This window comes from Lampetra fluviatilis, chromosome 62 (genome assembly GCF_964198595.1).
Source record: "Lampetra fluviatilis chromosome 62, kcLamFluv1.1, whole genome shotgun sequence".
NCBI lineage: Eukaryota > Metazoa > Chordata > Hyperoartia > Petromyzontiformes > Petromyzontidae > Lampetra > Lampetra fluviatilis.
The window spans coordinates 999,749-1,012,586 of NC_136336.1; the positions used below are offsets into that span (position 1 = coordinate 999,749).

A 12,838-nucleotide genomic window follows, 5' to 3' on the forward strand; every position below is an offset into this window, starting at 1 on the left:
ACAGAATGAAGGTGCATGGCTTCGGCAACAGCCCATCCCCAGCGGTAGCCACCTATGGACTTAGGAGGACCGCGCAAGCAGGAGAACGGGAATTTGGGGAAGACGCCAAGCGATTTGTAGAGTGAGATTTCTACGTTGACGATGCACTTAAATCAATGCCAACGGCCTCAGAAGCCATCGATCTGCTCCAAAGGACGCAAGGAATGTTAGCAACTGCTAACCTCAGACTTCACAAGATAGCGTCCAGAAGCGCAGAAGTTATAAAAGCGTTTCCTTCAGACGATCGTTCAAAAGACTTGAAAGACTTGGACCTTAACGTCGACACACCACCAATCCAACGCAGCCTTGGACTGAGTTGGGACTTGAAAACGGACACATTCACATTCCGAGTATCAATTGGAGAGAAACCTTACACGCGACGTGGCATCTTATCGATGGTAAACAGCCTGAACGATCCACTAGGATTTGTAGCGCCAGTCACCATTCCAGGCCGTTGGATACTCAGAGACCTTTGTGCTGATACACAAGACTGTGATAGCCCGTTGCCGGAAAAACAGCGACAAGAATGGGAAACTTGGATAAATTCCTTACAGGCACTTGAGCAGCTACAGATTCCACGTTCCTACACGCCCATATCCCTTTCCGTAACCCAACGGAAGGAGTTACATGTGTTTGCAGATGCTTCTATGATGGCCATAGCAGCCATAGCTTACCTAAAAACCACAAGCGCAGAAGGGATCCAGGATGTTGGGTTCATATTAGGCAAGGCCAAATTGGCCCCACAACCAGAACATACCATCCCAAGGCTCGAGCTGTGTGGAGCTGTTCTAGCTACAGAAGTGATCTTAGACAAATTGGACATTAAACTGGATGTGGTCAATTTCTACACGGACAGTAAGGTCGTACTAGGCTACATAAACAACCAAACCAGAAGGTTCTACACTTACATCAGCAATAGGGTGGAACGCATCAGAAGATTGACGCAGCTGGAGCAATGGAATTACGTTCCAACTGAGCAGAATCCAGCAGATCTCGCAACTAGGTCCGTCCCTGCATCTCTGTTAAAGAAAACCATCTGGCTGACGAGTCCAGCGTTCTTCTTACGGTGCGACAATGGCCCATGTACTACCAAAGAGACCTTTGGACTCGTAGAGCCCGAGTCAGACAAGGAGATTCGTCCTCAAGTGACAACCTTGGTCACAAATGTGCGACCAAGAAGTCCACCGAGTCCACACCATTTTGAACATTTCTCGAAATGGACGACGCTCGTGCGAGTGATAGCACATCTAACGCATATTGCAGACTGCTTCCATCGCCCGATGAGAGGCACCACTGGTAGCTGCAATGGGTGGCATCACTGCACAGTGCCACGTACTGAAGATGACCTTTCCAGAGCAAGGAAATCAATATTCTGCTGTGTGCAACAGGCAGCTTATGCAAGTGAGAGCAATCCATCAACAAGGAAGAGGACCTTCCTAGGGTCAGCTCCTTCAGGAAGTTAAACCCCAGGATGGACAAAGACGGCTTGCTCAGGATCGGTGGTCGGCTAGGGAATGCAAAATTAGATGAGAATGAACGAAACCCCCTCATAATCCAGAGCCAGAGCCACATTGCAATTTTACTTGTGCGCTACTACCATGAGAAGGTCAAGCACCAAGTTCGGCACTTCACAGAAGGAGCAATCCGATCTGCAGGGTTGTGGATCGTTGGAGCAAAGAGGTGCATCACCAGCACAATCCACAAGTGTATCAGGTGTCGCAAGCTACGTGGAAAACAGGAAAAACAGAAAATGGCAGACCTCCCAGCCAATCGACTCAGTGTGGAGCCTCCCTTCACCTCTGTAGAGATCGACGTGTTCGGACCATGGACAGTCATCTACCGCCGCACCAGAGGAGGGCTCGTGAACAGCAAACATTGGACAGTGCTGTTCACCTGTATGAGTACACGAGCAGTGCACATCGAAGTCATCGAGTCCATGGACTCTTCAAGCTTTATAAATGCACTCCGGAGATTCTTGGCCATCAGAGGGCCAGCCAAGCAACTCCGTTCTGATTGTGGAACCAATTTCCCTGGAGCATGTGAAAAGCTTAAGATCAATACGGAGAATGTTGAAGATGATTCTGTAGGGAAATACCTTAATGACCAAGGCTGCACAGTGATCTTCAATCCTCCTCACTCTTCGCATATGAGTGGAGCCTGGGAACGCATGATCGGGATTGCTCGACGTATTCTCGACTCCATGCTGTGTGATGTCAGGTCCACACAGCTCTCTCACGACGTCTTGACCACTCTCATGGCCGAGGTCTCGGCTATAATTAACTCACGACCCCTGATCCCTGTCTCAACCGACCCGGAGTCACCATTCATCTTGACTCCTGCTACACTTCTTACCCAGAAGACGGACGTGCTCACAGCACCCACCGAGGAGGTCAGCACTGCAGACCTCTACAGACATCAATGGAGACAAGTGCAGAGCTTCGCCAACACGTTCTGGCGTCACTGGAAAAACGAGTACCTTACGACACTTCAAGTGCGCAGCAAGTGACAGTCGAACAGACCAGACCTCCAAGAAGGTGTCCTTGTCCTACTGAAGGACAACCAAGTCAAACGGAATGAGTGGCCAATGGGCCGCATCCGCAAGACGATTCCCAGTGCCGATGGAAAAGTTCGAAAGGTTATGATTGCGAAGCAAGGTGTCGCAAGAACATTCGTCAGGCCCATAGTTGAGACAGTACTACTTCTCTTTCGCAAAGATATGGACAAATAAGTTGACACGTTGAAGTTGTTATACATTTGTTTATGAGATAGAAAATAAATGGTGGTATCTCCTAGATACAAGATGGGAGTGTCAGGCATGTGTTTTGCTCCACGGCAGGAGTGGGGGTGTGTGTAAACAGGAATTGAGGTTGAGTTTGGTCACATGACCAGAAAGTTACGATTTAAGATTCCCTCTCAACTACGCGGGTGTCAGCCATTGCACAGAGTACCATATGGAGGCACAAAACAGGACCCTGCGGGGTGGGCTGGTAGGAACAAATAACCAAAGAAAATAAACATAATGTATTATTACACTTGTTTAGCCAGGAAAGCCCCACTGAGTCTAAAGGTTTTTGTAGGGTCCTGCCAAGTGTTTGCAGTAGGGGGCGATGTTGCTACACCGAATCGGACGATACGAAGGGAGAGTGAGGCCTAGTTCTAGGCTTTAGGCCTAGCTATAGGCGTTAGGCCGCTGTGAGTTAATTTGTAATTTAAATGTTTTAATTATTTATGTAAAAGCTTTAAATGTAAATGTTTCTATTTAAAAACATCAGGGAATGTAACATTGTAAAACATTAACTCCCTTTCACACACGCGGGGGTACGATACGAAGGGAGAGGTTGAGGCCTACTTCTAGGCTTTAGGCCTAGCTGTAGGCTTTAGGCCGCCGTGAGTTAATTTTAAAATTATCTGTTTTTATTATTTAAGTAAAAGCTTTAAATTTAAATGTTTCTATTTAAAAGCATCAGGGAATGTAACATTGTTAAACATTAACTCTTTTGCACACACGCGGGGGTACGATACGAAGGGAGAGTGATAGGCGTAGTTCGAGGCTTTAGGCCTAGCTGTAGGCTTTAGGGCGCTGTGAGTTATTTTTTTAATTTCAAAGTTTTAATTAAAAGCTATCTCAGGGAATTATAAGGGAATGTTACACTTGTTTAGCCAGGAAAGCCTCACTGAGTCTAAAGGTTTTTGTAGGGTCATGCCAAGTGTTTTCAGTAGGGAGCGATGTTGCTACACGTAATCGGACATCGGATGGACGGACGGACGGACGATATTATTTTTTAATTTCAAAGTTTTAATTAAAAGCTATCTCAGGGAATTATAAGGGAATGTTACACTTGTTTAGCCAGGAAAGCCTCATTAATTTTAAGGTTTTAATTAAAAGCTATCTGAGAGAATTATAAGGGAATGTTACACTTGTTTAGCCAGGAAAGCGTCACTGAGTCTAAAGGTTTTTGTAGGGTCATGCCAAGTGTTTGCAGTAGGGGGCGATGTTGCTACACGGTCGGACGGACGGTCGGACGGACGGACGATATAATCTATTGTAGGCTGGTCCACTTCGTTCCTACCAGTATAACGTCTCAGTGAAGGCAGCTGCATCTGTTCATTGTGGGACTTTAAGAAGCATTGTCTGTAAGTTCGTTTATGTTCTTATAATACTGGGAATGCTGTTATAATGTTAAAATGACCGTTATAATGCTGTAAATGCCTTTATAATGCTGTTACATTGTTATGATAAAAACGAGGCCTAGTTAACATCGAAGCCTGCCACTTGCCTTATTTTAAATGTTACTTGTAATTGAATAAGTCGAGTCAAACTCGTACCCATGTAACCTTATTGCGGTCTTGAGAGCAAGGATGACAAAATATCTCATCCACAGTTCAGTATTATGTGTAGTGCTGTACATTTAGGCTGCAGCATGGTGATCACACGATGTGCCCTTACTTAACACAGTAGCTTATTCTCTTGTATAGCTATTCAGTTCTAATGTAGGTGCCTAGTCCATCCAGGATCTATTGTTGAGTTTCATGTTATCTAAGACAATGTTATGATGCTGTAGTGTTCATTCATTGTATTGATGCTGTATTTGTGCTGTTTTTCCATCAGTTTTACCTCGTTCAATTCATTAAATACGTTTGGAGTCGGATGTTCACCCTGGCTCTGAAGATTTATTGAATGCGAGGTTATCTACTCGGATAGTGGTGCAACGCAGCGCACAGCAAAGCCGATACACTCACACATTATGCACTGACTCACTCATCATGCGCTGGCTCACACATCATACACTCACTCAAGCTACTACTGACTCACTCACACATCATACACTGACTCACTCATCATACGCTGACTCACACATCATACACTCACTCACGCTGCCACTGACTCACTCACACATCATACACTGGGAGTGTCGTGCTGCCAGCTATGGCTGCAGGTTTGGTCGTACGTGTTATGTATATCGTTTATTGTTAAATTTAAATCACAGTTGCTATGATTACTGTTGTTACATTGTTTTTATAGCTTTATCTTGGTGATTCGAAAACATGGTTAATCAAAATTGTCTTATGGTTGATGTTGGCTTGCACCACATTGTGATTTTTACACACAGCGTTTTAATAAGTTTTATTTTTTAGAATATTTGCTGGTTTATTCTAGGATGTTTCTGTTGCGTGTCGTCGCTTTGGGATATTCTGTGTTCATATTTTGTTTGTTGCGGTTGCACCCGACTTAAGAGCCGCTTGGCTCACAGGGCTATACCTAATAAATGAAACTTGAAACTTGACCCGCCAACCAGAAGCACACAGGCGCTCACGCGTGAATCCACGTGCACTGCAGTTAACGTCGCCTGCTGGCAGAGAGACGCACCAACCCGTGTCCGTTTTAAATATCGGGAAAATAAATTAATATTTGTGACATCGCACTCTGCCGCTCCCCCTTCCCCCATGTTCACCCTGCGAGCGAGCTCTGTCCGGGATGATCCAGCAGCAGCAGCGGAACACGCGATGCGGTGAGATTCAGAGGGTGCAGTTGCACTGTGTTGTTTGTGTATGGATTTCGAGGGGTATTGGTAGTGAGGGGCGGGGGTGGTGAGGGGCGGGGGTGATGATAGGCGGGGGTGGTGAGGGGTGGGGGTGATGAGGGGCGGGGGTGATGAGGGGCGGGGGTGGTAAGGGGCGAGGCGGGGGTGGTGAGGGGCGGAGGTGGTGAAGGGCGGGGTGGTGAGGGGCGGCGGGGCGGGGGTGGTGAGGAGTGGGGGTGGTGAGGGGCGGGGGTGGTGAGGGTTGGAGGTGGTGGGGCTGAGTGGGGAGGCGGCGCTGCAGCCTCGCGCCCAGCGCTGCTCTTGAAGAGGGAGAGGAGATGGGGAGGAGGACTAGAGGGGAGAAGGAGGAGGAGGAAGGGGAGAGGAGGAGGAGAGGGAGGAGGCGCTGAGAGCACGGGAGGCGGATCGCCAAACTTTCTATCAGTGCTCTGCTCACCGCGAGCCCTGCTAGACCGCCTCTGCACTCCGTGATACCTACACTCCACGCTGACACACTGCACGTTGTGGCACACGCTGTGACATTCCACGCTGACACTCACACTCCACGCTGGCACTCACACTGCACGCTGTGACACACTGCACGCTGACACTCACACTGCACGATGTGACACCTCAAATTGCACGCTGTAACACTCACATCAGGCTCATGTCATCATCACCCCACCTGGTGGGCAGGCGCGGCCAGGTTAGTGAGTAAGTTAATGAGTGAGTGAGTGATTAGCTGAGTTATTTAGAACATAAACGAATCAGTAACTTAGCGAGTTAGTATGTGATAGGGTAAGTGAGTTGGTGAGCGCCTTTGTAATTGTGTCAGTGTGTGGATGGGATAGTGAATGAGTCAATGATTGGGTAATTGAGTCAGTAAATTAGTGAGGGGGTTCGCGAATGGAGGTGATATATTAAATGTTTGGGTGGATGGATTCATGAATTAGTGAGAGAGGTAGTTGAGGGTTCGTTAGAGGGAGTGAGTGGGTTAGAGGGAGTGAGTGAGTGGGTTCGAGTGAGTGAGTGGGTTCGAGTGAGTGAGTGGGTTCGAGTGAGTGAGTGGGTTCGAGTGAGTGAGTGGGTTCGAGTGAGTGAGTGGGTTCGAGTGAGTGAGTGGGTTCGAGTGAGTGAGTGGGTTCGAGTGAGTGAGTGGGTTCGAGTGAGTGAGTGGGTTCGAGTGAGTGAGTGGGTTCGAGTGAGTGAGTGGGTTCGAGTGAGTGAGTGGGTTCGAGTGAGTGAGTGGGTTCGAGTGAGTGAGTGGGTTCGAGTGAGTGAGTGGGTTCGAGTGAGTGAGTGGGTTCGAGTGAGTGAGTGGGTTCGAGTGAGTGAGTGGGTTCGAGTGAGTGAGTGGGTTCGAGTGAGTGAGTGGGTTCGAGTGAGTGAGTGGGTTCGAGTGAGTGGGTTCGAGTGAGTGGATAGGTTCGCAATTGAGTAATTTCCTAAGTCAGAAAGTGTGTGGGTGGGTTAATGAGTGATTGGGCGGTTCGTGGGTGGGTGAGTGGGTGGGTGAGTTAGTGGGTGGGTGAGTTAGTGAGTGGGTGAGTTAGTGAGTGGGTGAGTGAGTTAGTGGGTGAGTGAGTTAGTGAGTGGGTGAGTGGGTGGATGAGTTAATGAGAGGGTGGGTGGGTGAGTTAGTGAGTGGGTGGGTGAGTTAGTGAGTGGGAGGGTGAGTTAGTAAGTGGGTGAGTGGGTGGGTGAGTTAGTGAGTGGGTGGGTGAGTTAGTGAGTTAGTGAGTGAGTGGGTGGGTGAGTTGGTGGGTGGGTGAGTTGGTGAGTGGGTGAGTTGGTGAGTGGGTGGGTGAGTTAGTGAGTGGTTGGGTGAGTTAGTGAGTGGGTGGGTGAGTTAGTAAGTGGGTGGGTGGGTGAATTAGTGGGTGGGTGGGTGAGTTAGTTAGTTAATGGGTGGGTGAGTTAGTGGGTGGGTGAGTGGGTGAGTTAGTGAGTTGGTCGGTCGGTGGGTGAGTTGGTGGGTGGGTGAGTGGCTGGGTGAGCGGGTGAGTGGGTGAGTGGGTGAGTGAGTAGGTGGGTTAGCGGGCGAGTAGGTGGGTGAGCGGGTGAGTGAAAGGGTGAGCGGGTGAGTGAAAGGGTGAGCGGGTGAGTGAAAGGGTGAGCGGGTGAGTGAAAGGGTGAGCGGGTGAGTGAAAGGGTGAGCGGGTGAGTGAAAGGGTGAGCGGGTGAGTGAAAGGGTGAGCGGGTGAGTGAAAGGGTGAGCGGGTGAGTGAAAGGGTGAGCGGGTGAGTGAAAGGGTGAAAGGGTGAGCGGGTGAGTGAAAGGGTGAGCGGGTGAGTGAAAGGGTGAGCGAGCGAGTGAGTGAGAGGCTGAGCGAGTGAGTGAGAGGGTGAGTGAGAGGCTGAGCGAGTGAGTGAGAGGGTGAGCGAGTGAGTGAGAGGCTGAGCGAGTGAGTGAGAGGGTGAGTGAAAAGTTCCCCTGGGGAACGCGATGGCGAGGAGGAGACGCGCCCGGGGCAGCGGTGGGCACGCGGGATGGCGCCGATTCTCTCCGCGCCGCTCGGCGTTTCTCCTCATCCTGGCAACAACCGCGACCCTCGCGCTCACTACTCGGCAGAGTTTCGCTCAGTACCCCCAGCAGCAGAACCAGCAGCAGCAGCAGCCGGGCACGGTTGATCAACGGGGCATCACCATCCCCGACCACGGGTTCTGCCAGCCCATCTCAATCCCACTGTGTGCGGACATCGCCTACAACCAGACCATCCTGCCCAACCTGCTGGGCCACACCAACCAGGAGGACGCGGGGCTGGAGGTGCATCAGTTCTACCCGCTCGTCAAGGTGCAGTGCTCGGCCGACCTCAAGTTCTTCCTGTGCTCCATGTACGCGCCTGTGTGCACCGTGCTCGAGAAGGCCATCCCGCCGTGCCGCTCGCTCTGCGACAGGGCGCGCCACGGCTGCGAGACGCTCATGAACAAGTTCGGCTTCCAGTGGCCCGAGAGGCTCCGTTGCGAGAACTTCCCTGTGCAGGGCGCCGAGCAGCTGTGCGTCGGGCAGAACCACAGCGACGGCGCGGCACCCCCCACGGAGCCGTCCGCCACGGCGCGCGCGGGCCACAAGGAGCCGCCGGGCGCGACCCCGCACGGCGGCGCCTCGACGCGCCCGGGCAGCTCCCCGGGCTTCGCGTGCCCCGCCGCGCTGGCGGTGCCCAGCTACCTCAACTACCGCTTCCTGGGCGAGGCGGACTGCGGCGCGCCCTGCGAGACGTCCGCCACCCCGCACGGCCTCATGTTCTTCGGGCAGCAGGAGCTGCGCTTCGCGCGCGTCTGGGTGGGCATGTGGTCCATGCTGTGCTGCGCATCGTCCCTCTTCACGGTGCTCACCTATCTCGTGGATCTGCAGAGGTTCCGCTACCCGGAGCGGCCCATCGTCTTCCTGTCGGGCTGCTACTGCGCCGTCTCGGTGGCCTACATCGCGGGCTACGTGCTCGAGGACGCCGTGGTGTGCAACGAGCGGTTCCACGAGGGTGGCTACCGCACGGTGGTACAAGGCACCAAGAAGGAGGGCTGCACCATCCTCTTCATGGTGCTCTACTTCTTCAGCATGGCCAGCTCCATCTGGTGGGTCATCCTCTCGCTCACGTGGTTCCTCGCCGCGGGCATGAAGTGGGGCCACGAGGCGATAGAGGCCAACTCGCAGTACTTCCACCTGGCCGCGTGGGCCGTGCCCGCCGTCAAGACCATCACCGTCCTGGCCACGGGTCACGTGGACGGCGACGTGCTGACGGGCGTCTGCTTCGCGGGCCTCAACAGCGTGGACGCGCTGCGCGGTTTCGTTCTGGCACCCCTCTTCGTCTACCTCCTCGTGGGCACCGCGTTCCTGCTGGCAGGCTTCGTGTCCCTCTTTCGCATCCGCACCGTCATGAAGGACGACGACGGCGGTAAGCGCGAGAAGCTGGAGAAACTGATGGTGCGCATCGGGGTGTTCAGCGTGCTCTACACGGTGCCCGCCACCGTCCTCATCGCCTGCTACTTCTACGAGCAGGCGTTCCGCGCGCAGTGGGAGCGCAGCTGGGCGGCCCGCAGCTGCCGCGAGTTGGGCGTCGCGTGCCCCCTGCGCCCGTACCCGCCGATGAAGCCCGACTTCGCGGTGCTCATGATCAAGTACCTGATGACGCTCGTGGTAGGCATCACCTCGGGCTTCTGGATATGGTCGGGCAAGACGCTGCAGTCGTGGCGCAACTTCTACTCGAGGGTCTGCACACGCGGCGGGGGCGGGGAGACCACGGTTTGAGCGCACGTCGGAGAGAGGAGAGGGAAGTTGCACCACGCGTGCTCGCGCACACACCGGCAGAAGACAGATCACCGCCAGCATGAACTGCTGAGGGACAGCAGCACACACAGACACGCGGGTGTGTTCCTACAAAGAGGCTCGCACATAACACACAAAAGTTATCCCCCTCCCATCCATAGACTTTGACTGTTGGGGCAAGTGCTGTTCGCGAGCACTTATAAAGTGCCACACACACACAAACAGGCGCGCATACGCACACATCATAGAGAGACACACATCCATACAGACATATACAAAGATCCCCCGTGTAACCTGAACGGACTGTTGGGGCACGTGCTGCAAGCGAATAACACCTATGAAGGCCGGAACGGCATACGAGGGGGTGGGTGACCAGCACCACGCCCGACCGCCTTTGTCTCCCCAATGGCGATATTTACACACCGCACTAGATACTCATTTGAGGCGGAGTCAACCTAGGGGAGGCCCAGGACCCTGTTCAGATAATCGTCATCGTGGCGTTGGCTATGAGCGGGAATCGAACTCGAGTAGTCGGCGTTGCAGCGCAGTGCGCTAACCACTACACTACCACTCCCCATCAAACACATAAACACAGAGACAAGCACAGAGACGCAGGCGGATCGGTGTTCGCTGGGCGTTGTGCACGCGTGTCGCGATGTGTCATCCGCGTGCAGGTGTCGCCGCGTTGTTGGTGGTGGTGTTAACAGTTAGCACGGCCGCGCTACGAAAACCCGGTGACCTGAATTCGATTCCGGCTTACGGCCACCAACACTGGTGACGAATATTTTGTAACCGGTGCCGGGACTCCCCTAGGTCGACTCAGCCTCAAAGGAGCACTGTATCTGGTGCTGCGTGTGTCAACATCAGCATTGTAGCGGTAAAAGGTGGCAAGGGCGTGGTGGTGACGTGCAGGCCTTCAACCGTAACCTGTTGAAGGCTACACGGGGGGCATCTTTTGTTTTTATCTTATCCCTGCACGATTGGAAGTGAGCTGCCGACTCGGCCTGGCCACACGGGGAAGAGAGGCGCGGGCAAGCCGCCCCCCCCTCCCCCAGGCCAGAGTAACAACAATTGGTTACACCCCCCCCCCCCCTAAGACAGCAAAGCTCTTTTTTATCCATACAGATCTATTTATACGGATAATAAGACTGAAGAGTGATGTCTTTGAGAGCATCACTCATTGAAAATGGTTATCAATATACATTTTCTGAAAAACAAGTTGAGTGGGGCGAACTTTACTTATTTAGCCACACTAATTTCAGTTTTAAGTTTCATTTATTAGGTATAGCCCTGTGAGCCATTCGGCTCTTGAATCTATTTTTTATTATACTCTGGAAACTAATTTGTATGATACCAGTTAAGGCCCACTGAGCTATATAGTTATTTTTTTAAGCGACCTGGTAGCTCAACGAAGTGGCTTACCACGTGGATATTTATTTTAGCCAAATACTCTAAACGCATGTTGATTACCGGAGATAAATCCACGCGGCCACGGGGAGAGACACGCAAACTCCAAATACACAGCAGGCGTTAGGGTTGGGATCGAACTCTCGACCTCCTGTATAACGCGCGAAGTAGTTAACATTTCGCCACCATGGCACTCCAATGAGTGGCACAAAAAATGACACGCATTACACGCTGTGGATAATTGTGGCGAGATGTTAACTACCTCGCCTGTTATACAGGAGGTCGTGGGTTCGATCCCGACCCTGACGTCTACTCTATATTGGGAGTTTGCGTGTCTCTCTCCCCGTAGTCGCGTGGATTTATCTCCGAGTCCTCCACATTTTTAAACACGCGTTTAGAGTACTTTGCTGCAGTACATTTCCACGCGACAAGCCACCTCGTTGTGGTGTCATTTGTGATGGTCAGGTCGCTTCTTTAAAAGAGCTCAGTGGGCCTTATCTTGTAAAATAAAACGTGTGGTTTTCATCGTACAAATTGCATCAGATGGAGATTAATCCACTCGCTGTACTGCCTTCTGCTGAGACGGATGGATGGGGGTGGCGGATACGGAACCTCGTAGACACCCCACGGATAGGTTCGTTTCATGACATCTGCGGTGATCCACCAACCCTTCTCTGCTGCCTCCACAGCACTGGGTTGACAGGCAGCAGCGGTAGCCACCACACCCACCAGGGCAGTGATTGGCCGCATAGAGAAATTGGAATCTCTAATGTGACGCTACCCTCTGGGTGTGGGGGTGGTACCGAGGAGTGAGATGTCTCGCCCCGGGGGGGGGGCTCACGGATTGAGTTTCCCCACGCTCCAGCGCTCGGAACCCTCCGCTGTGCGTGCTCCCCAAACCAGCCCGAACCCTTTGTGCCCGTGCAAATCAGATTCGTTTCGCGCTGCACTTGCTGATGATTGGTAAACACGCCTCGCGTGTCCTAGAGAGAGAGTGAGCCGTGATTGAAATTAAATATGATAATTTCCTGATGCTGCTGCTCCGTTAGGCATGGAGCACAAATAACATAACTCAACAGATTCATCAATACCACTGTGGCCTTGATGGGAAACAAGGGCGACGATTCGGGCAATGGCCCTTCCCGGCTCAAAAAGTAAATTTTCGAGAAACGTCGCAATTTTTTTCTTCCCTTTTAAGGCAGTGTTATTTAAAAATGTGTTGAGTTTCTTGATACTGGTAGGAACCTCCTGGTTACACCAGCCCACAGGGGATTATTGTGTCCGTCCGTCGTGCATCCAAAAATGGGAGGGGTGGGGCTGCGTGGGGAGGGGCTGGGTGGGGAGGGCTGGGTGGGGAGGCTGGGGAGGGGCTGGGTGGGGAGGGGAGGGTGGGGAGGGGCTGGGTGGGGAGGGGAGGGTGTTGCTGGGTAGGGGGTGGAAGGGGTGGGGCTGGGTGGGGAGGGGCTAGTCACCCCGTGGTGCCTTTATAAAACGCAACGTTTAACCTACTCACGCCGGCTTGTGCATGCCCTCACAGTCGGCCATATTTGCGGAATATACCACGCCGCCGTTTACCCTGCCATTGACTGAGCAACCCAACGTTCCTA

The 12,838-nt window shown here is 52.4% G+C and overlaps 1 protein-coding gene across 1 annotated transcript; it reads left to right on the forward strand.

The window, feature by feature from the left end:
• The first annotated feature begins 7,472 nt into the window (after positions 1–7,472).
• LOC144951374 (frizzled-2-like) lies at positions 7,473–12,530 on the forward strand. Its single transcript, XM_078881604.1, has one exon. It carries the CDS (start codon positions 8,007–8,009, stop codon positions 9,804–9,806), a length of 1,800 nt encoding a protein of 599 aa, XP_078737730.1. The 5' UTR covers positions 7,473–8,006; the 3' UTR covers positions 9,807–12,530.
• The last annotated feature ends 308 nt before the right edge of the window (positions 12,531–12,838 follow it).

Bases quoted from the DNA above. Each gene is read 5' to 3' on its own strand.
- LOC144951374 (XM_078881604.1), top strand. From the start codon at position 8,007: ATGGCGAGGAGGAGACGCGCCCGGGGCAGCGGTGGGCACGCGGGATGG.